This window comes from Tachysurus fulvidraco, chromosome 1 (genome assembly GCF_022655615.1).
Source record: "Tachysurus fulvidraco isolate hzauxx_2018 chromosome 1, HZAU_PFXX_2.0, whole genome shotgun sequence".
Classification (NCBI taxonomy): Eukaryota; Metazoa; Chordata; class Actinopteri; order Siluriformes; family Bagridae; genus Tachysurus; species Tachysurus fulvidraco.
The window spans coordinates 27,767,003-27,791,066 of record NC_062518.1 but is presented as its reverse complement, the minus strand read 5'-3'; the positions used below and the strand labels follow the sequence as shown (position 1 = coordinate 27,791,066).

The 24,064-nt window shown below is 39.2% G+C and overlaps 3 protein-coding genes across 6 annotated transcripts; 1 reads left to right on the top strand and 2 right to left on the bottom strand.

Annotated features, from left to right (window-relative positions):
* Positions 1–317: 317 nt before the first annotated feature.
* On the bottom strand, positions 318–6,370 carry chpf2 (chondroitin polymerizing factor 2). 2 transcript variants are annotated; one of them, XM_027169474.2, is made up of 5 exons: positions 6,075–6,370; positions 5,269–5,806; positions 2,976–3,540; positions 2,071–2,253; positions 318–1,793 (listed from the first exon to the last, which is right to left on the bottom strand). In XM_027169474.2, the coding sequence occupies exons 2-5, from the start codon at positions 5,538–5,540 to the stop codon at positions 522–524; spliced, it is 2,292 nt and encodes a 763-aa protein (XP_027025275.1). In that variant the 5' UTR covers positions 5,541–5,806; positions 6,075–6,370; the 3' UTR covers positions 318–521. The 2 variants fall into 2 exon arrangements, with proteins under 2 accessions (XP_027025275.1, XP_047675078.1); XM_047819122.1 differs by having other exon boundaries at positions 5,269–6,370.
* Positions 6,371–8,948: 2,578 nt separating this feature from the next.
* Positions 8,949–15,906, bottom strand: LOC113657393 (regulator of G protein signaling 9 binding protein). 2 transcript variants are annotated; one of them, XM_047801069.1, is made up of 3 exons: positions 15,540–15,906; positions 11,397–11,703; positions 8,949–9,503 (listed from the first exon to the last, which is right to left on the bottom strand). In XM_047801069.1, exons 1-3 carry the CDS (start codon positions 15,564–15,566, stop codon positions 9,139–9,141), a joined length of 699 nt encoding a protein of 232 aa, XP_047657025.1. In that variant the 5' UTR covers positions 15,567–15,906; the 3' UTR covers positions 8,949–9,138. The 2 variants fall into 2 exon arrangements, with proteins under 2 accessions (XP_047657025.1, XP_047657022.1); XM_047801066.1 differs by lacking the exon at positions 15,540–15,906 and adding an exon at positions 12,960–14,104.
* Positions 15,907–15,969: 63 nt separating this feature from the next.
* On the top strand, positions 15,970–23,585 carry mcur1 (mitochondrial calcium uniporter regulator 1). Of its 2 annotated transcripts, none has more exons than XM_027169071.2 (9): positions 15,970–16,235; positions 19,179–19,298; positions 19,390–19,493; positions 19,834–19,935; positions 20,018–20,059; positions 20,401–20,472; positions 20,589–20,642; positions 20,826–20,940; positions 23,036–23,585. In XM_027169071.2, the coding sequence occupies exons 1-9, from the start codon at positions 16,091–16,093 to the stop codon at positions 23,089–23,091; spliced, it is 810 nt and encodes a 269-aa protein (XP_027024872.2). In that variant the 5' UTR covers positions 15,970–16,090; the 3' UTR covers positions 23,092–23,585. The 2 variants fall into 2 exon arrangements, with proteins under 2 accessions (XP_027024872.2, XP_027024871.2); XM_027169070.2 differs by having other exon boundaries at positions 15,971–16,256.
* Positions 23,586–24,064: the final 479 nt, after the last annotated feature.

Here is a 24,064-nt window from a genome sequence, read left to right as displayed (position 1 = left end):
GTACTGTGAGTACAGTGTTGACTACATATGATAGGATTAGTGCATGTAATCGATAGTACTATAATATTCCAGTCGTCATGTTATATTTTATTTACAATGTACCTCTATTAGCTTGTGTTCATGATTTTTGACCTGTTGTTATGGCAAAATGAGACATAAATGTTTTCACCCTTTCACTGAAAGAAAACGACATAGGATGTACCACTAGGAAAACCAGTTGGGTCCATGGGCTCTTTGATCACTGAAAAAATTATTAAGAAGGAATAGAAGAGATTTTTTTTTAAGACTTTAAGAAAGAATTTGATGTCCAGACTTACTGAATACGATATATTTAATCAGTGTTGTCGTTTTAAAGTGAGTTTGCTTTACTGACTGACTGACACAGTCCCAAATTCTATCTTCTTACACGTTCTTCAGTTCATCATTAAAATAAAGCTTGGTTTTCACAGTTTGCATTGGCAGAATGAGACTCCCGAGACACTCCCCATAGGCAGGTCTGCCTCCCTTTCCAGTCACATGTACTAGGTGCTGTTTGCCTGCTCTTGTTCAAACAGAGCCATAGCTAAGTGTGATCGTGAAGCCAGCCCCTCTAAATTGCTCAGCACACAGCGATGGTAGATATCTTCACTGAAACGTGGGTTACAGGCTCGCCGTACATATTTCTGGATCAGAGCTGGCTCCACTGCGCGAAAGACATGTAAGCTTGAGTAGCGCACAAAAATTTCGTAAATGTCCATGCTCTCCAGCAGCTCGTCATTGTCCATGATGTCGTTGGCCATCTTGGTACGGGTAGCCATGTAATCTGCATTGTAAAAACAGGCCTCATCAAATGAGTGCCGGTCAAAGCGGCCATCTCGGAGCGCCTCTGAAGAAAAGGATGAAGCTGCAGAAGGTTGCTGGTCATGGTACACCAGAGCAGGGCTGTACTCTTGGAAATGAACAGGGAAGAAGACCTGCCAGTTACTGATGGCATTCATACGGCAACGATTCAGGAAGTCACCAGTGACCTCGGTCCAGACACTTGCTAAGAAGAAAAGAGTGTCCACTGGATGCTTCTTGGAGATGATGTCCATCAGCTTGACCTGTGAGGGAACCTCTGTTTTGACACTGATCCATGGGATCTTCACGTCGCTGTAGCGCTTCTCCACCTCACTAATCATAGATTTCACACTGGCAAAGACATCTGTCTGGCTGACCCTTTGTGCATCAAAGGGGTCATACACAAAAAGGAAGGTCAGTAGAGCATTGTCCCGCGTGTCCAATGTGTTCATCACATACGTGTCCAAAAAATTGCCCACAAAGTCCTGATCCCGTGCAGTAACTGGAAGGATGACCTGCACTCTCGTTGCTTCAGTCACATAGGGCATTGGAATAATCTCTATGGTGCTAAGAGGCCTTAGCAAGCCCACACGCTTGGCAATCACCTGACTGTGGCCTTTCTGTGTGAAGGCCTGTAAGGCCAGGTCTAGTATATATTCCATACCACGTGTGGGGTCAAAACGGCGGTAGCCATTCAACAAACGCTGCTTCCGGAAACGTAACTGTGGTTGATAGCGCTCGTTTAAACGTTCCACAGCGGTATCCAGAATGGAGTTAACGTCTGCATGGTCTGCACCACGGAGCTCACACTTTGGTGAGCTGTCTGCGCAAGAGAAGATGTGCTCTTCTGTGAAATACTCCCAGTTGATCACTTCAAATCGTGTCTTGGGACGGAATGGCGGGTTGATCCCAATGGGCCAGGTGGCTCCCGTTTTGCCTTCTGGAGTGAGCTCGCTCAGATTGTTGATTTGAACCTGTGACAAAGTAGACAGGGTACTGATACAGATTGAATAGATACACCACGAGTAAGTGAATAACTAAACAAAAAACAAACAAACAAATAAATAAATAAGGAAATGACTTCTATTCCACAGTCAATAAATTCATTTTTATAGTGGGTCTCTCTGCTTTGTATGGATATTAGAGAGAATTCCCCAATACTCAAACAACAGAAGTTTGTAGTACTTAATATACATAATATATTTATTGATGGCATTGTGATGTCATTGTGCTATAAGGCAAGTGTCACACCTGTAGCTGCTGTATTTGGGCGTAGGTCCAATCCAGTTCAATCTGGCTGTAGCGTTTATGCAAGCGATACATGAGTGCAGGCTCTGAGACTGGGTGCACGGTGAAGGCGTTCTTGAACTGGATGCTGTCCTCGCGCTCCGGGTCGGCATTTTTCTGCAGCTCAAAGTAATAGTAGGTCACCTCCTAAAGCACATGAAATATGATAGGAGCAACGTTATTGGCTTGAGTTTAAAATCAGATGTGTGATATTCTATTAACTGTTAGGAATTAAGAGCTGTTGGATTATCAGTTCTGATAATTAGAAGGGTTCGACTGATTTTCAATAGCAGAATAGCTCTCGCATTATTATAAGAAAACTTGCAATGATAGAGCAATGTGTTTTCTTTTTTTTTCACTGCTATTAATCTGAGAACTTCATGCCACGGAGACATGCCAGACTGTCTGGAGCACAGCTGTGTGATTGTGGGTGCTCTTCCAGTTAATACAGCTGTGTCCAATCTTATCCACAAAGGGCCGGTGTGGGTGCAGGTTTTTATTCCAACCAAACAGAAGCCACGCCTGATTCCACCTGTTTAATCAGTTGTTCTTGGCTTTTAGTACTCTGGTATGGCTTCTGCTTGGTTGGAATGAAAACCTGCTCCCACACCGGCCCTTTCCGGATAAGATTGGACACTGCTGAGTTAATATGTCTCATTTTGTACGGATAAATCTTAACAACAAAGTATAGAATGTGCCTTCATTCTCAGGAAGTATAATGAAGTATAATCAGTAAGTATGTCACATTGGTAACTACATTCAGTAAAAAGATACAAGACAGGAAACAAACATTAGACCAATGTCTGCTTCTCCATCATCAGCAATCTGTGACCTGAAATTCAAGATATCATGAGGAATTTTAGTTTCACCTGGTGCTTTTCCATGCAGCTCAGTCCCAGATAGTCAATAATGCAGCGCCCGAGCCACTCGTCAGGCCTGACGCTGAGGATGTCATTGCGACAAGCGTCAAGGTGCGGCTGTAGCCGAGCCAACAGGCTCCGTGACAGCAGGTAGCCATAGCCACCGTGGCAGTAGCGAGCTTGCTCTTCCCCGCCAATAAACTCTTCTGCGCGACCCATGTAGAGATCTTGCCCTGCACTTAAATGCCCCACTAGGTGCATGACGCGCTCTGATTGTGTGTATGTGTCGTCCTGGGCCAGATAGAACCAGTCGTATTCATTGCCATGGTGCTGATGAAGGTGGCGAATGGTTTCATACATTAGCCAGACGGGCCGGTCATCTCCATGGGCAACCACGGTCATGCCATGTGGCAGCTTGGCACTGCGAAGCCCGGTGAAGAAAAAGGTGCGGTGGAAGCGATGGGCCACAGTACGGTTCACTGCAACGGCCAGTGTGTTAAGGGTGGCACGTGAGGTCAGGATGCCCACCAGGAGGCGCTCACGAATGCCAAGTTCTGTGTGGATATAACGGGTCCTGCAGCAGAGACAGAGACAAAGTTGAATTGAATGTTATCCTTAGAAGAATGAGATAAATATATATATATAGCTATCACAGAAATGCCTTGGATTATTCTGTCTCTGTATATCACACCATGTTTGCTATATGAATCAAAGCTTTTAATTTATTTAAACATTTTCTTATCTTTCTTTCTTTTTTGTATATCTCAACATAAGATCATCCTCCTCACAATTTGTTGTTATGAAAACAAATGTGTAATACTGCTTCCGTTTTCTGAGCAAACTATTTCAGTTTTCATCTTCCTCATATAATTTCTAGTTTCTGCAATGTTGCCAGTTCATTGCATAACTAAGTCGCAATAACTTTAACCAACCCAGCAGTCAGTATAATGGAAGGTGTATGGCAGACTGGTTTAGGACTGCTGCAAAGACTTCATACCTGCAAATGGAATTCACACAGTGGCATGATTTTTCTACACTCCAGAGCAACCATGCTCTACTTTACACCTGAATAAGATTACAAATAAACTCTCTATCTCACATCTATCTGTTATGTCGGTTTTGGAAGTACGTCTAAGACAAGAGGCGTTTTCCTCCATGCTGTACTTTTGTAGTGATGAATTTATTACTTTGCACATAAACGTATTAGTAGTCTGAAAACACAAGGTATTTTGCAATAGTTACATAAAAACGTTACATACAACTTCTAAAAATTCTGTAGGTTACATACATTTCTTCTAAAAACATGGTCTGGGAAAATGTGTGCTGCAGATGTCTATTAGCAATTTGGCCTTTTTTCAAGATTTTCCATGAACCTCAGGGCACAAAGAATTGGGTGTGCCAACTCAACACGGCACAATCTCACACACAGTCACACATTATGGACAATTTAGAAATGCCAATTAGCCTACAATGCATGTCATTGGACTGGAGAGAGAACTGGAGTACCTGGAAGAAAACCCTGAAGCAAGGGGAGAACATGCAAATGCTACACACACAGGGCAGAGGCAGAAACACTGGAGATTTAAAGAAACATGTAAACTACTAATAAACTGTTGTTGGTTTAAATGTAAGGAAATCAAGAACAACTGGACAGGACACAGCTAAGCAGTTGCCGAATAAGTGTATGGTTTAAGGATCCTTGGTGGTGTTGGAATTTGAAATAACAACCTTTTTACCAGTAGCCCAAAGCCTTTAATCTGTGAAAGACCACCATTTCACAGAATGACCCACAAACATCCTGTTTTAACCCATTAACAAAAGCATGTTCTACATCAGAGGTAGCACAAGATGGCATGTTCTTAAAACTGCAGAAATATCATAAATCATATTTCCCATGATGCAAATTTCTCAACTTCCTCCAGATTCTGCATGGCCTCATGCTGAAATATCCTGAGGTACAATGTTTGAGAAAATGTTTTATTATGTAATGATCATTATACAGTTCCTGTGATGTGTTGGAAACAACAAAACAGTGAAATGTCTAATAACTTTCCCTCTTAACTGGTGATGTGTTAAAGTACCTCAAGCTGGCCGGTCTCAATAACACCATAAACTTTCATTTGAGGCTTGCATCCAAAGCTGCTACAAGTAAAAATAAAATTCAAATCATAGAGGATTAAAGAAAGCTTCTGAAAGTCCTGGGGATTTGAACTCACAACCTTTAGGTAATAGGTAGCTAAATACCTATCCGTCGAGTATCAAAGCAAAAACAGAGAAAGACGTATCAGTAAGCTTTACTCACCTGAGCACTTTCTTATGTGGTTTGCTGGGATCCTTATGATAGGGTACAATGCGTGGCTCGAAATCCTCGTTCCTGTCACCTCCGTCTGCTCTCATGGGTTCTCTGACTTGAGCGCCTTGGAGAAGTCCGAGACGCAGCTGATCGCTGCAGACCTCGTCCGTGTCTCCCTGCGTCCAGGACACCATCAACAGACTGAGACTACAGCCCAAAGATAGGCCCAGAATGAGCGGCAGGGCTGGCCGGAAGACAGCAAGAAAAGGGGACAGTCGCATGATTGAAAAGGAAGCTATATGATCGATGATTGTCCTCTGGAGGAAGTAGTTTGGATGGCACAGACGGCTTGGGCTTTGACTCTCACAGTCCCTCAAGTCACAATATTGACAAATGCCTTGTGAATGAGGTAAATCTTGAGCTTCCTCTCAAGTGGACATCTTCTTTTCTTAACTGAGGTCAATCAATGTAGACATGATGTCCAGTGCAATCTGACATGCTGTGGGGGGTCAGTGTGCATTTTCTCTTCGATTGAGCTTATTAACAGCTTAAATGGAGAAAAAAAAACAGAAAGAATACTATCCCTAAGAGTTAAAATATCATTTAAAACATTGAATCACTTTCCTCAAAACTGTCTAAAGTCATCAGTTGCTCTGTATTTCCTAGTTTTTAACCCACCCACAAACGGAGAAGGAGCAAATACACGTCGATGAGAAGGGGGAAAAAAACACCCTGGGGGTCGAGTCTCAAATACTTAATAAACTAAAATAAACACACAGTATTTACAAACACTGTTGTTTGTTTGTGTAACCTACATTTAAAAACAATCTGTTCCAGGTTTCCGCTCTGTTGTTGTTTTAATACAATACCCAATAATGTCCAACAAGCTTCTTTTAACGTCCCGTAAAGACAATAATCACTTAGGAACGTTGTTCTACAGAGCAACAGCTCTTCTTCAAGCGTTAAAACACCGAGTAATTGAGTCCTTGTGTTAAACGAGACCGAATAAAACAGTAAAATTAGGTTGGTGTAAATACTTTAAACCAGAAACCGTTACACGACTTAAAGAGGGGAAAAAAACACGAAGGCAGAACATACAGCAGGTCCCCAGAAACAAGCAACGTACTCAAAGGTTCCGCACACAGCTTTACTACAGTGTAATAATCTGTCAGAGTTGTTATAGTTGCTGTATTTAATAGTAATTTATTAGTTATAGTTAATAACGCTGTATATAAAAATATCACTGTAAGAGAACCAAAATATCTTGATGTTATGTAATGTACTGTTGAAAGGCAGGGTCTCTGGTTCCATCCCCTGGTCTGAATTTGTGTCCATGAGGTGTCACAAGGTCTGCTTTTATGTGGGGACCTGGGGACACAAAGGTATTCTTTTGTGTCCCCAGGTCTGTTTTGTGTCCTTAGGGTGTCCCCTGGTCTGATTTTGTGTCCATAAGGTGTCACAAGGTCTGCTTTTGTGTCGTTAGTGTGTCCCCAGGTCTGTTTTGTGTCCATGAGGTGTCACAAGATCTGCTTTTGTGTCTTTAATGTTCCCCAAGGTCTGTATTTGTGTCATTAGACTGTCCCCAGGTCTGTTTTACATTTACAGCATTTGGCAGACACCTTTATCCAGAGCGACTTAAATTATCTCATTTTTATACAACTGAGCAATTGAGGTTTAAGAGCCTTGCTCAGGGGCCCAAGAGTGGCAGCTTGGTGGATCGAACTCACAACCTTCCAATAAGTAGCCCAACACCTTAACCCAGCAGTGTCCAGCTTGGTTAGAATAAAAACCTGCAGCCACACTGACCCTTTCCAGATAAGATTGGACACCGCTGCCTTAAACATTAGGCTACCACATGCCTACCAAATGTTATGTGTCGTTAGTGTGTCCCCAGGACTCTTTTGTATCCTAAGAGTGTGACCAGGTATTCTTTCGTGTCCTTACGGTGTCCCCAGGTCTTTGTTTGTGCCCTTAGGGTGCCCTAGTCTTCTCTTCATTAGTGTACCACTTTAAGAATTATTCATGTAGTTTATCATTTTTATTTGTCAGATCCTCAGCAATGGCTAAACACCTGCTTTGTGTAAGCAACGCTGACTGATACAGTACATAAAAATATCAAATACAGTTTTATATACGATATACAACAATTCTTTGGCTCCAATTTCTTTGCTTCTATGTTTTTCAGAATTCTTCCAGCAACCTCATTCAGTGTGGTTATCTCCGGGAACAGCACTAACTCAGGCCAATTCACTAAGCTTTATTCATCCGAATGGAAACAACTATGTATAAGTAGACAGAAAAGTAGAAAGTAGAAAGTATAAGAAGACATAGGAACTCAACCAGTGTGAATGTGTAAAATGTGAGCTTTCTGCAAATCTTTATCCAGTCACCCCTGAATAAATGGTGGCAAAAAAAATCTTCATTAAGGTCTCAATGTTGGTTCTACTACAAGACATTTTGGTAGCAATGTTTGAGTCATGGAAAACTGACCTTATTGGTACAGTCCATGTACTGTACACATAGCAGCGACCACAGCTACACAGATGTTAATTCAGCCACCTTTTTCACTTCTGCAATTTTGTTCACTTATGTTTAATATCTTTTATGAGACTTTCACTATATGATGAGATTGCTTTGTTTCATTCTATTATTTTTTATTCTTTTATATATATATGTTCATTTTGTCTTTTAGTGGTCAGTCAGTGCTTCTCTGCCTATAAAAATGTGAAATTTATGTAATTATCTGTTTTTTTCATCCATTCGGGGTTAATGTCAAAAACAATACTACACACTTTTTTTGAGTGGCTAGTCAGAAGACGTTCATTCACACTCCCTGCTAGTTTCTTAGCATATTCTAAAGAGGAAGCTTACAAAATTATATAATAATTTATTGTATATGACTATACATTTGTCCCCACACTGTCATGTTCTGCATTTACAGTTGAAAGTCATTTTGCATTCTTGAAGAATTCAGTAACAAATATTGGCTTTCACTTTTTGGGCCAGAAAATAAAAGCTGCTTCCCTGATGTCCCAATATATATAAATTCTGACTACATTACTGCCCAAAAAGCCTTTGTTCAGAACCTGTTTTTTTTGTTGTTGTTTTTTTTTACATATATACATAGACATATGTATATATAATATACATTAGCATATATCTTCCTGCCTTCAGGTCAGCCAGCAGAGTTAGATCAGACGTACACCTCACAGTATGTTCCATGTCTCAAAGGGGAAAATCCTCCATAAAGTGTCATGTTGCTGATCTTTACCACAGAGTTCCCAGAGAATGTTCACAGGAAGAATTTGTGATCTAACAATATTGCTGTATAAATCAAGTGGATCTGAAGTGAAAGGATTATTCTCTTTTCTAATAAATATTTTACTCAGTCATATAAGTAAATACCTTTCCAATTTTCAGTATGGGACCCGAACAATTTATAGTTGTTAATAAATTCATGTGCTTTGAAATATATGAAGAAATATTGCAAGAAACAAGAACTCATTCAATAGTGCAAAGTTTCTTTGACTACTTCAACATTGACACATTAAACCAAACAATAAACTAACAGTAATTAATAGGCAAGTAGTCTTAATAGTCACAATTATTACATTATTTATTAATAATTACAATCTTAACAACAGCTAACAACAGTTAATATGCTGTTGATGAAGCATAACTTTACAGGGTGAATCAGGAAATAAACTAATGACATGTTTCTGAATTTTTTCTTTCTTTCTTTTTTCCATTTTTTTCAGTCTTTCTCAGTGAGATTTGCTTTTATCTAGTCTGAAATTCAGACTTTAATGTGAGAAACAAACACAGTCATTGTAGGCTTTGGAACATTTCAGAGATTTCAAGGTTCTTCTTCTTCAAGCTTCAGACCAAGAACACTATACACAGTGATAATGCCAAAGCAATGACTGCCACACCACCTAACAGCATCACCACAAATATCTGGCTCCGGTCACAGAATTGTGCTTGTGCTTCCTCATCAGTGCACAGGAGCCCCAGGGAAGTGCTGTCTGTGCTGACCGGGTCACTGTACTGTGGCCCCCGTGCCTCCACTGTCCAGCGCAGCACGTTCACCTTCATCTCCATGTCTTCAAGCATGTGGTCTACATGCGCAATCTCTTGCTCCAGCTGGCTTTGCTCAAGACCCTCCATACTAGCTGTCTGCTCTCCATGCTCCTCCTGCAGATCAGGCACGCTCAGAGCACGAGCTGCTACTTCTTTCGTACCTCCTACACATTATAGACAATTATTCAAATTATTAGTGTAAAAATTATGAGGGGAAAAAACAAAGTAAAACACTAAGCTTCTTGGCCTAGTGTTACCTTGACTGTGTGGAAGTCTGGGAAACCCATCGGATAATTCTGTGCCTGAACTGAGACCAAATTTTATTTATATTACTTGCAGATTGTACTTAAAAATGACATGATAATAAGCATACCTAATAATCTGTGTTTCTTTCTCTGTCACTTTCTCTCTATGTTGAGCTACACAAGCTACTTCTGAGATATCAGTGACTTTGAGCCTGACGTTTTCATGGACAGGTCACTCTGATTCTCAGCTTCTTCTAGTTGGAGTCTCATAACTTGGAGACCATTTGTTGCTGAGGATGTTCTGACACGGACAGTCTGGAGACGCATGGGATTGCAGTGGATACCTCTTATAAACCATGAAGTGGCTTTGAAAGCTTTGAACTGCAATTCAAAATCTCCATCAGTGAACAGTTGATAGCTTCAACAGAACAATCAATTTCCTGATTCGTACCTGCTGACCATATAGTACAAAGTTATAGAAGGAAATTATTTACAATTACACTACCTGGTGTCAGGGGCATCACCAGAGAATTTAAACGCAGGTGCTGAGGGCACGCCAGTTTATAGGGGGACCTGAGTCATTACAAATAATATTTTCAATATAGGTCTTCGGTTTATATTCTTACTCGTTTTTATTGTTTATTTATTTATTTTCAACTAAATCACTGGGGTTATATTTACCAGATACTACTTAATAATAATTACAATTTACTATTTTGAGTCTGAAACCACCAGGACAGTGCAACTTATTTTTTATTATTATTATTATTATTTTATGAAATTAAAGAAGCACTCAAATAACAATATTAAACAATCTTCCAACGATTTTGCATCACCTACAGCACTGAGTAGTTACCACTTACTATTTGAAGTCTCAAATCAGCACTGTTGTTGGGGTTGATGCCAAATTTATCAATAATGCGTTCAGCATCCAGGGCCCTCGCACTTCGTGTATTTATGGCCAAAAGTGCTAATTTGCTCTTTCAATCCAACAATCGGAACAATCGACATCTGAACCTTTTGTGCTGAGGTATATTTATATTCTCATTTTCTAGAAGCAAAATATGAATTAGTATTATGAGGTTGCTTATTTGGCACAAGAAACGGCTCAATTTTTAAAATAAAATGTAACGATATTACGCCTATGCCAGCACCTCATGTCACTTGATGTTACATTACACACACGTAATACATATATGTTTTTATTTTATATCATTTGTTTTTTAAATTATTACCTAATTTATTAATTAGAACACAGTCTTTATATTATTGCTTTATCCAGATGAGTCTAGTTCCTCTTAACATTTCTTCCTCATATCGTATCAGGACGTTTTTCCTCACCACCATTACCTCTGGCTTGCTTATTAGAGATAAATTTAGATGTAAAATATATTTACGTAAAGCTGCTTTGTGTCAATTGCCATAGTTAAAAGCACTATATAAATAAAATGATTGAATTGATCAAAATTACGAGGAAATGCTTAGTTTCTTGTTGTGTTTAGAGGCAATTTAAAATGGTGGGGGAAAAAACCTCCAAGTGTTATTTCCTCACATAGGAAAAAAACAATAGTCCCCACAAATGCTTTAAATTGCCTTGTAGTTGAGTTACATACAAAAGAGGTCTATTAAAAAATGTGAAAAGGTTTCCCAGACTTCCTCATACATACGGTAGACTTAGCTGATACATTTCTTTGATGCAGTGTGTACACAGTGCATAGACAAGAAAGCATAGTCATGTACATAGTTTAATGACAGGTATTATAAGTACAGTGAAATATTTTCCACTTTATGAATGTGCTTCTCTGTGCTCACCCTGTATGCCTGTCTTCACCGTGGCATTGTCGATGGCCAATGAAAAACAGTTGCCCATGTGATAAACTTTGCACATGTCTGCATAAAAAAGCTCTAAGCATGAGGAGAAGGCCACCCACTGCAGCTCTGTCACCTTCCTTTCCTCATCAGACAGGGTCTTGTCTCTCAGTTGGGTTGTTAGGTGGTCACGACAGGACAGTGTGAGTGTCTGAACACGCTCACGTGTTTGCTGCAGCTCACGGCGCAGACTCTTACTGTCTGTGCATCCTCCAACACAAGAAGCCAGGTGCCGATAACACGCCACCACCTACAACATCCAAGAAGATACAAAACATACATATATACTGTTTATGATCTCAGTAAGTTGTCTGATGTCTTATGAATGATATTTAATTATAATTTTCCTTATATATCTATCATTTCTTATTAAGTTACACTAGAAACTAATATGCTTAAGGAGAAGCATCTGAGTAATAAGCTGTGACCTTTAAGGATTAAGTTTGTGCTGGTTTTGGTAATGAACATGTCAGTTTGGTTGAATAAATCATGTAAGGGGACTTTAAGGCCTTGAACTAAAATAGTCTAGCAAAGATTAATGGTTCATTAATGAGGAAAAGCAAGAATTCTTTACATCCTTACAGCACAAAAAAATTATAGTTGAGTCAGCAGTCCTTAGTTTATCACATGTTCTTTAATTAAAAGTATACTTGTTTGTGTCTTATTGCTGAGCAAAGTAAAGTTACAGCTAAGATACATACAAATCTTTAAAAAATCTATTCCATAAAATTGGCAGTCAAACATTTTCCCTTTATCGTTTAGTTTGTGTGGTCACAAATATTATTGATAATCTACTTGTCATAAGAGGGTTATATCAGGATGAGTATTAAGGCTCTGTGCCATATCTCAGAGCTCTATAGGCTGATGAAACACAGAACACAGATAGTTTTCCACTAGTCTGGCCTCACTACTGTGACATTTTCTATTTTCCTTGGTCATCCCCTGTTATAATGAAAATGAATAATGAATTCAATGAATAATAAATTTTCCAACAATTTTCCCCTCAAGTAAATATCATATAAAGGGAAGGATAAGGTATATATTGCAGGTAGAAAACACGTTACTGATGATCTAATTCAAAATGTTTTGCCGTAGATCCTCCACTTACAGTAGAAACAATTCTAAAGTGGACCACAGAACGCCCCTATACAGATATAGTGCTTCTTTTCCCTAAGGCGATATGGCATGTGATATTTCAAGATGCTTTTATTCAAACATTATTTCTTTACTCAAAAGCAAATAAGGACACAGGATGAAAAGGTATGGCTAAAAATCAGCAAATAATCCAAACGATCTCAAACATTTGTTGAACTGGGTTGTATAAGTGATAGATACAGTATAGAGGACAGTAACAAACAGAAACAAAATCTGCCTCATATAATCCAGCACAAATAATAACCTTATTTACATCAGTAAAAATAAACAAGCATTGGCCAAGCAGATGAGATTAAATAATGTAATGTAAACTGGTTCAGGAAATTAAGGAACAAACTATTTGTAACCCACCTTTGTGAGGGAGTCCACCATGACTTGCCCCTTATTAAGGGACTGTGCTGAGCTCCCATCATCAGAGACCTTGTTATTAGCAAGTAGCATAAGGTTGTTTCTTTTGGGTGGCTGAGGCAAGCCCCTGTCCTGGTATCTGAAACAGTGGGATTCTCACCCACTTTAGATTCACTTGTCCAGATTCACCTTCTCTTGCTCATTTGTTTAGGGGCCCACTTGTAGTGGCCAACTGACAACTTGTAGTTCATCTAAAGGCTGATCCAAATGTTTCAAGTCCAAAAATTTACAAAAAAGATATACAGTGCTCCAAAAACACAGATAACATATAGAGAGATTGCTGGTTAAGTTGTAAGCGATGTGTTAATCCAGAAACTGACCCCTGTGCACTGATGTACGCAAGCAAGAGTGGCTAAGCTCATTATCTGCTGCTGAGAGGTGCAGCTATGCTGAAACCTGAGAAAACAGCACTACCTCCACAACGCCACAAACAGACCCCTTGATCAGATCTATGGATGGTGAAATAAATAGAAACGTATAATTGCATGGTATAGGCCACCCAGAAATACATATAAAATGCTATGTAATATATATCATAATCAAAAATGTACAAGTTACATATGAGTTATTACAATCTCTAACACTGAAATGTCTCATAAACTCACTTTTACATGCACAATTTGTTGCATAGCAAAAGCATCGTTAAAATGGCTTTTAGATGAAAGATGTCTTTTAGCAATTTTTTTTTAGATTTAAAGCCTCTAATGACTAATATAAACTGATGCATCAGCTTTATTTTTGTCATTTGTGTCAGCCCGTGCATCTGCCATCAATGTGTTCATTCAGCCTATACATCATGTCAGCCCATATGCTTATAGCCCATAATTCATAACAAGCACTTAAGCATGACAGGTGAGTGACCTCTGTGCCACAACTAATCTGATTAAAGGCAGGCTAATAGAATCCCTAAACTATAGCTGGCGGATTGCCCTTGATAACCCAACTAAACCACTTCCTTAGTGACTAATAAAGTGTGACTTTCAGACTAAAATCTATGTATAAAGATTTATTCATGTCTCAAAAACAAAATTAAGGAGAATTAATTTTATTTATACTGTAAGGTACACTCTTATTCACTCACGCAATCACACACTACGGACAATTTTCCAGAGATGCCAGTCAACCTACAGTACCATGCATGTCTTTGGACCGGGGAGGAAACCGGAGTAGCTGGAGGAAACCCCCGAGGCACGGGGAGAACATGCAAACTCCACACACACAAGGCGGAGGCGGGAATCGAACCCCCAACCCTGGAGGTGTGAGGCAAACGACAAAAAATGCAATAATCTTAATTACAGAACAGTTTCAAAACTAAACACGCCTGGATTTCTTTGAAGAAAAGTCATGGATGACTGCATCACACGACAAATTCTGAGAAACATCATTATTGATGCTGATGACAGCAAGTCCACTGAGATGCTCTTGGGCCAATGGTAGACCTCAAGTAGGTTTTAATCAGCTTGAGCTTTGAAAAGCTCCTCTCTGCAGTGTGCGCCTGCATAATCAATGCGTTATAGAGATGTGTTATGACGGCATAATGGGAAAACATGACGTCATAAGTTATGATTTTTTTTTGTTTTGTTGATGTTTTGTTTTATTTTATTCTAACAACATTTTAATCAGAAATAATTTGGCAATGTAATTTGTAAATTTTTACAGTCATTTCCAGAACTTGTGTATTAATCTGTAAAATATAAACTTATTTGTAATTCCATACATACATATACATATATACATACACTCACCGGCCACTTTATTAGGTACACCTGTCCAACTGCTCGTTAACGCAAATTTCTAATCAGCCAATCCACTGGCAGCAACTCAATAGATTTAGGCATGTAGACATGGTCAAGACGATCTGCTGCAGTTCAAACCGAGTGTCAGAATGGGGAAGAAATGTGATTTAAGTGACTTTGAACGTGGCATGGTTGTTGGTGCCAAACGGGCTGGTCTGAGTATTTCAGAAACTGCTGATCTACTGGGATATTCACACACAACCATCTCTAGGATTTACAGAGAATGGTCCGAAAAAGAAAAAATATCCAGTGAGTGGCAGTTCTGTGGGCGCAAATGCCTTGTTGATACCAGAGATCAGAGGAGAATGGCCAGACTGGTTCGAGCTGACAGAAAGGCAACAGTAACTCAAATAACCACTCGTTACAACCGAGGTATGCAGAAGAGCATCTCTGAACACACAACACGGATGGGCTACAGCAGCAGAAGACCACACCGGGTGCCACTCCTGAGCCAAGAACAGGAAACTGAGGCTACAATTCGCACAGGCTCACCAAAATTGGACAATAGAAGATTGGAAAAATGTTGCCTGGTCTGATGAGTCTCGATTTCTGCTGCGACATTGGCAGGGTCAGAATTTGGCGTCAACAACATGAAAGCATGGATCCATCCTGCCTTGTATCGACGGTTCAGGCTGGTGGTGGTGGTGTAATGGTGTGGGGGATATTTTCTTGGCACACTTTGAGCCCATTAGTACCAATTGAGCATTGTGTCAATGCCTCAGCCTACCTGAGTATTGTTGCTGACCATGTCCATCCCTTTATGACCAGTGTACCCATCTTCTGATGGCTACTTCCAGCAGGAGAAGGCGCCATGTCATAAAGCGCGAATCATCTCAGACTGGTTTCTTGAACATGACAATGATTTCACTGTACTCAAATGGCCTCCACAGTCACCAGATCTCAGTCCAATAGAGCACCTTTGGGATGAGGTGGAACGGGAGATTCGCAGCAGCCGACAAATCTACTGCTTGATGCTATCATGTCAATATGGACCAAAATCTCTGAGGAATGTTTCCAGTACCTTGTTGAATCTATGCCAGGAAGTATTAAGGCAGTTCTGAAGGCAAAACGGGGTCCAACCCGGTACTAGTAAGGTGTACCTAATAAAGTGGCCGGTGAGTGTATAACTATTAAACCAGTTGCGTCCGTGCGTCATGACGTATGACCTTACGCACGCACAACACTGTGTATCCGGAAGTTTGATACCCGAGTGCAAGAACAGTTTCAAGGGGATTTTATTTAGCACCGTATTTACCACAAAACAAAACCACGTATATAATGTTTCTGGGTCGTTGTTACAACGCGATACTTTTGGACAGTTTTCAGGGCACAAGAAAACAGATATGTTATTTGTTTTGCTTTGACAGAGGAGCAAACAGGAGACACGTGACTCGGTCACCCAGTGGAGGTGGACATGGGAAAGGTGTGTGGTCGCTGGGCAGAGGTAATATGTCACTATACCGCTTTATCCTCGTCAGGGTTGGGGGTAAATCCGGGGTTTAATACACCTTAGATAGGACTCTACTAATGGGTGTGTGTTAGGGAGGTGAGAGGGGGTTTACTGGGGAACATACACACAATAACTGTACTGAACTGTCTGTATTACACACGCACACACGCACACACACACACACACACACACACGCACACACACACACACACACACACACACACACACACACACACACACACACACACACACACACAATAACTGTACTGAACTGTCTGTACTACACACACACACACACACACACACACACACACACACACAATAACTGTACTGAACTGTCTGTACTACACACACACACACACACACACATACACACAATAACTGTCTGTACTACACACATAGACACAATAACTGTACTGAACTGTCTGTACTACACACACATAGACACAATAACTGTACTGAACTGTCTGTACTACACACACACACACACACACACACACACACACACACAAACACACAATAACTGTCTGTACTACACACACACACATACAATAACTGTCTGTACTACACACATAGACACAATAACTGTACTGAACTGTCTGTACTACACACACACACACACACACACACACACACACACACACACACAAACACACAATAACTGTCTGTACTACACACAGACACAATAACTGTACTGAACTGTCTGTACTACACACACACACACACACATACACACAATAACTGTGTACTACACACACAGACACAATAACTGTACTGAACTGTCTGTACTACACACACACACACATACACACAATAACTGTCTGTACTACACACATAGACACAATAACTGTACTGAACTGTCTGTACTACACACACACACACATACACACAATAACTGTCTGTACTACACACATAGACACAATAACTGTACTGAACTGTCTGTACTACACACACACACACACACACACACACACACACAAACACACAATAACTGTACTGAACTGACTGTACTATACACACATACACACAATAACTGTCTGTACTACACACATAGACACAATAACTGTACTGAACTGTCTGTACTACACACAAACACACAATAACTGTACTGAACTGACTGTACTATACACACATACACACAATAACTGTCTGTAGTACACACACACAATAACTGTACTGAACTGTCTGTACTACACACACACATACACACAATAACTGTACTGAACTGTCTGTACTACACACACATATACACAATAACTGTACTGAACTGTCTGTACTACACACACATACACACAATAACTGTACTGAACTGTCTGTACTACACACACACATACACACAATAACTGTACTGAACTGTCTGTACTACACACACATATACACAATAACTGTACTGAACTGTCTGTACTACACACACATATACACAATAACTGTACTGAACTGTCTGTACTATACACACAATAACTGTACTGAACTGTCTGTACTACACACACATACACACAATAACTGTACTGAACTGTCTGTACTACATACACACAATAACTGTACTGAACTGTCTGTACTACACACACACATACACACAATGACTGTACTGAACTGTCTGTACTACACACACATACACACAATAACTGTACTGAACTGTCTGTACTACACACACACATACACACAATAACTGTACTGAACTGTCTGTACTACACACACATATACACAATAACTGTACTGAACTGTCTGTACTACATATACACAATAACTGTACTGAACTGTCTGTACTACATACACACAATAACTGTACTGAACTGTCTGTACTACACACACACATACACACAATGACTGTACTGAACTGTCTGTACTACACACACATACACACAATAACTGTACTGAACTGTCTGTACTACACACACACATACACACAATAACTGTACTGAACTGTCTGTACTACATACACACAATAACTGTACTGAACTGTCTGTACTATACACACATACACACAATAACTGTACTGAACTGTCTGTACTACACACACACATACACACAATGACTGTACTGAACTGTCTGTACTACACACACATACACACAATAACTGTACTGAACTGTCTGTACTACACACACACATACACACAATAACTGTACTGAACTGTCTGTACTACATACACACAATAACTGTACTGAACTGTCTGTACTACACACACATACACAATAACTGTACTGAACTGTCTGTACTATACACACAATAACTGTACTGAACTGTCTGTACTATACACACATACACACAATAACTGTACTGAACTGTCTGTACTACACACACATACACAATAACTGTACTGAACTGTCTGTACTATACACACAATAACTGTACTGAACTGTCTGTACTACACACACATACACACAATAACTGTACTTAACTGTCTGTACTACACACACATACACACAATAACTGTACTTAACTGTCTGTACTACACACACATACACACAATGACTGTACTGAACTGTCTGTACTACACACACATACACACAATAACTGTACTGAACTGTACAGAACAAAATACACACACACACACACACACACACACACTAACTGTACTGAACTGTACAGAGCAAAATACACACACACACTAACTATTTATTTGTAAATGTAGTCAAGAAGAGTGTTTAAATTTAAGAACTACGAAGTGTGTGGCGGGACAAACAATACTGATAAGTGATAATAGTTAAAATATAGTCCTAGTTAAAAATGTTAATATTGTTTTTACTTGGTTTGATATTGGGGATTATCCTGACAGAGATCTGAGATAGATTAAGCCAAACTGTAATAGGAAGAAGACTGGAAACAAATCTAACAAAACAAAGATATTCAAGACATAAAGTTTGCCTTTGAAATTTTACATTCAAATATTTCATCCTAAAACCTGTTCTTTACAGAGTTGAGCACATCTGCTAAAGTGATGCAGTATGACATGACCAGCTCAAACCTTGCAAAATCTGGCCACAGAACACTTCTCTTTGATACACATGCAATGGTCCAACTCCTGGAAGCGAGCGGTTCGTACGTTTATTTGTATTCAAGTTTCCTTTGTAATAAGTTCAATAATTGAAGTCTGAGACCAAATAAAGCTCCGTTTCTTTCCTTTAGGGTTCACAATGCAGCAGGCTGAGGTTATTGTTAAAGTACTGCTCAATACAACCAACACCAACATGGACATCATGTATAGTGATATGGTCACTAAGTCTCAGCAGGTATGACAATAGCTTTATCCTGACATGCTCGATGTCTAGGAGGTGAAACATTTTGGACGGACACCATACTTCTGTCCTAATATACTGTGTATATATATTATATATATATATATATATATATATATATATATATATATATATATATATATATATATATATATATATATTTCAGTAGCACTACATGTATTCACATTTTTATACAGAGACTGGAATAATTCATTTGGTTCAGTTATTATTTTTAATAATTCCAATGTACAATACACATTATGATTGTATGAGCTTCCATTATTTGTGGCATCGATATCCATCACACTTATGGTTTCTGTTTGCTATACAACAGGAAATCATGCTACAGAAGATAATGTCACACATTGCAGCAGTAAAAAAAGACATGATCATTTTGGAGAAAAGTGAATTTTCCGCTTTACTGGCCGAGAACGATGTAAGTGCTATGTTTTGATTTTTTTTACTTATTGCTGGTATAATACATGACGAGAAGGCTTTTTTTTATGTTTCTCTTGCAGAGAATTAAAGTAGATCTTTCACAATTGAACATGCAGCTTTCAGTAAGTAGAAATGGTTTTTGTTTTTTTTTTGCTAATTGTAATGCTAGAATGTAGTGACCGTCACTGTTGGTCAGCAGCCTCCACATTTTTATCCAAACGGTTTTGACATGAAAGGTGAAGTTAACTGTTAATCCAAAGAAGCAAAGTGATTAGTTGAGTCAGAATTGTTGTTTCTGTGAGCGGTTACAAACAACACCAGTAATTTTTCATGTGATTGTACATGAGCAACCTTGCTTTAAAATGCAATATGCGATTAAACAGCCTCTAAAAAATCTGCTCTATAACCCAATTAACCTCCATATATATTTGAATAGTTTTTTCGTTCTCTCCTGAACGAATAGGATATGCTGAATAAAGTGCGCTTAAACAACAAGCTAGATGTAAACACGGAAAAAAGCAAGGTGAAAGAGAAGGTACGTTCTACACTGGTGAAAACTAGAGCAGAATTATTTATTAAACCTTATATGAATTTAATATTTTTCGTATATTTGAGGAATATTTTATTTGACCGTAAACGTCTGCATTACAGAGGTCAGAGCATGAAAAGAAGATTCTGGAGACCAGAAACAGCATGATGGAATTGGTATGAATGGGAGCACATGATGGAAAGTGTTCAGTTTTGTCTTCCTTAAAATTGGGATTAAGGGGGAAAACATTAACATTACTTAACAATTTAAGACTTTTGTGATGTGTGAACAGATAAGAGACATGAACGTAAAGACTGCTAGATTAAAGCAGGTAATTGTATGTTTTCCCTCTTTGTCAGCTTGCTGAACAGGACCGCCTGGTGACTCAGAGTAATGTGAAAATCGATACCGAAGTAGCCGGACTAAAAACCATGTTGGAATCTCACAAACTGGACAGTTTTAAATATCTAGCAGGTAACAGGAGTTATTCTCGTACAGTAAAAACCTTCTCTTCAATAACATGAATGGAGCTGTACAGTGAAAACTTTTCTCTCAGATATGTTAATAAAAGTTCATTATACAGTAGTTACGGTTTAATTACACTTGCTAGCTGAACTTTTATGGGCTCCGACATTAACCTACAGAGCCGCATCACCGCACTTGATGAGAAACCACATCACTTGCTGCTGCTGGACAACCTAAAGATACATAGTACTGATAAAATCACATAGAAATCACAGCTTTCAGACTGCAAACAGTTTTGCACTAAAGTCTCCATCAGTGAACAGTTGCTAATGTCAACAAGATAGACTTATTTCAAAACTGGAATGAACGGATTGTTAAACAGTTGCACTATTGTTATATAAAATATATTATATTGACATATAGTACACACAAATGATTTATAATCACACTATACAATGTCACACAGATGAGGATGGCTTCCTGTTTCTTCCTCATATTGTCTAAGGGAGTTTTTCCTCACCACCATCACCTCTGGCTTGCTCATTAGGGATCAAATCTTAGATGTTTCTGTAAAGCTGCTTTGAGGAAATGTAATAAAATACAATAATAAAATAAATTATGTAATAAAATAAAATTGAATCGAGCTATTGACGACTCAGACACTCGACTTCCGCAACACTTAAATTAGAAATCCAGCATTTCAGACCATTTGCTTCAGGCAACCTATAAGATTCAACTCTTTAGGCTCTCAAATGGTGCAGAGGAAGAGGGAGCATTTTAAAATCCTGGTGACATCCGTGGTACAGTGTATAGTGAGTGAAATTAGCCGTGCTGTCTGTCTGAGTGGGATCCAGCGACATTAACCAGTCATAAGTGTCTGTCTGTGAGGTCACGTATGCAGTGGAGGGCAAACAAGTTCACCGTCCTTGGCTGGTAGCTGAAAGTTGAGAGTTGGCTAGTGGATGAGAATTGGAAAATAAGCAAAAGGGGAAAATGTTGACTCTTTTGCCTCACAAACTGCTTCATGTCATTTGTTTCTGAACTTGATAATAGCTTCAATTTTAAATCCAATTGATTTGCATAACTGTTTAGTCAGCAAGGCGCTACAAATGTGCGTTGACACATACTAAAGCGATCCCTGCGTTAATGTTAGAGGCAATTCCGTTCCATATATCCTCATGCCTGACGTCATCCTCCAATACATTGACTGCATACAATACACCAACACGCAGCAGTGCAGCAGATCCTCTCTGTCAGGCTGAGGGTCAAACACACGTCTTAACTAATCAGGCAGATATTCATTCATTCATTCATTTTCTACCGCTTATCCGAACTTCTCGGGTCACAGGGAGCCTGTGCCTATCTCAGGCATCATCGGGCATCAAGGCAGGATACACCCTGTGTGCCAACCCATCGCAGGGCACACACACTCTAATACACCCACACACTATGGACAATTTTCCAGAGATGCCAATCAACCTACCATGCATGTCTTTGAACCAGGGGAGGAAACCGGAGTACCCGGAGGAAACCCCCGAGGTACGGGGAGAACATGCAAACTCCACACACACAAGGTGGAGGCAGGCATCGAACCCCAACCCTGGAGGCATGAGGCAAACGTGCTAACCACTAAGCCACCGTGCCCCCCTCAGTCAGATATTAAGAACATTTTATGGTAAAAATACACAGCATGTGGTGTGGAAGTCTATAGTAAATAGTGCTGTGTTGAATGTCTCAGTGAGCTCTGGAAGAACTCTGATTAACAAGTGAACGCTTGGAGTATTAACACACAGACTCCGGATCTGCTGCTAAATTACATAGTGACAGAGGTGAAAGTCATTGTGTTGTTCATTGCTTTTATCAGTTACCCATTTTCTCACACATTCCCAGTGAAGGGACTCATTTGTACACAGATCTTTGACCTGACAAGCCACAGTGTATCACAAAAGCAAACTTTATACATTTACAGAAAGTCAGTAGTACATGATCTGCTTCACTGCTGAGATTCTGTGTTAAAGGCAAAGCATTCGATCATATCAGAGTATCGCTGTGTCTCTGATAAAGTGTTCCTGACAGTTTTGTTCTCTGTGTTGATTTTCCCCAGGCTCAGTGCTCACATGTCTCACAGTAGTGCTTGGATTCTTTCGAATATGGATGTGAATGCAGAGAAATCTTCACAAAACAATACCCAACATATCTCTTATAAGGACGAGCATTAAATCCTAGCGAAGAAATTCCTGATCAGCGTCGTATCAGAGGATTTCATTTAGTTTGCAATCTGACCAGATCTTACAGGTTCTGATGCTCCCTGTACTCCATGTGAAGAAATTCCCTGCTGCTGAGAACATTGTTTTTTTATTTTATTTCGATGTTCTATATTAATTTTTGTTAATATTAGTGCAATTATTTGTGTAAATACTTATTACCTTTTTATCTGAAATGCACTTCATAAGCGTTATTGTTCTCATTAAATGTTCTGTTAGGGAAATACGGACCGTGCCTTTTTGTCTCTGGGCAGAAATGTAAATATATACATTTATTTATGTTTTAGCAAATCAGTGACACTGCGATCACAGCCTTACTAATGGTTTCTAACTTGTATAGATCTGTACAAATAACTAAACCGATGAAATAAATGAAGTGACCAAAGACGAGCAATTGTTTGATAAATGTATGACTTCCATAAGGGTTAATTATCTGAAACCTCTGAATTTTCAACAATGACAGTGTGAGGGGAAAAAAAAAAAAAATTATTATTTTTACATAATGTTGTCTTGTTTCAAATGATAAACATGACTTGGTATCTCTATTGTTATTTAATAACAGCATGTATTTATTTTGACATCAAATCTGTTAGTATTGACCCAAAAAAAGTGCAATTACGGTAATCAGACAATGGCTCATGTGTTTTTGCACCAACGAAGTCACCCAACTCTGGTTTTCCACAGAAAGTGATTAGTTTCATCCTATTATGCAAATATTTGATGATAGTGTATTACAATATAATAAAGAATACTAGCAAAGGTCTCAGCACAAGACTTGACCTCCCTAACAATTAATGCAGATTTGATGAAGATTAGACATTGTTTTTTCTTTGTCAAAATGATAAGCTGGGTTTATGTGTTTTTGGGCA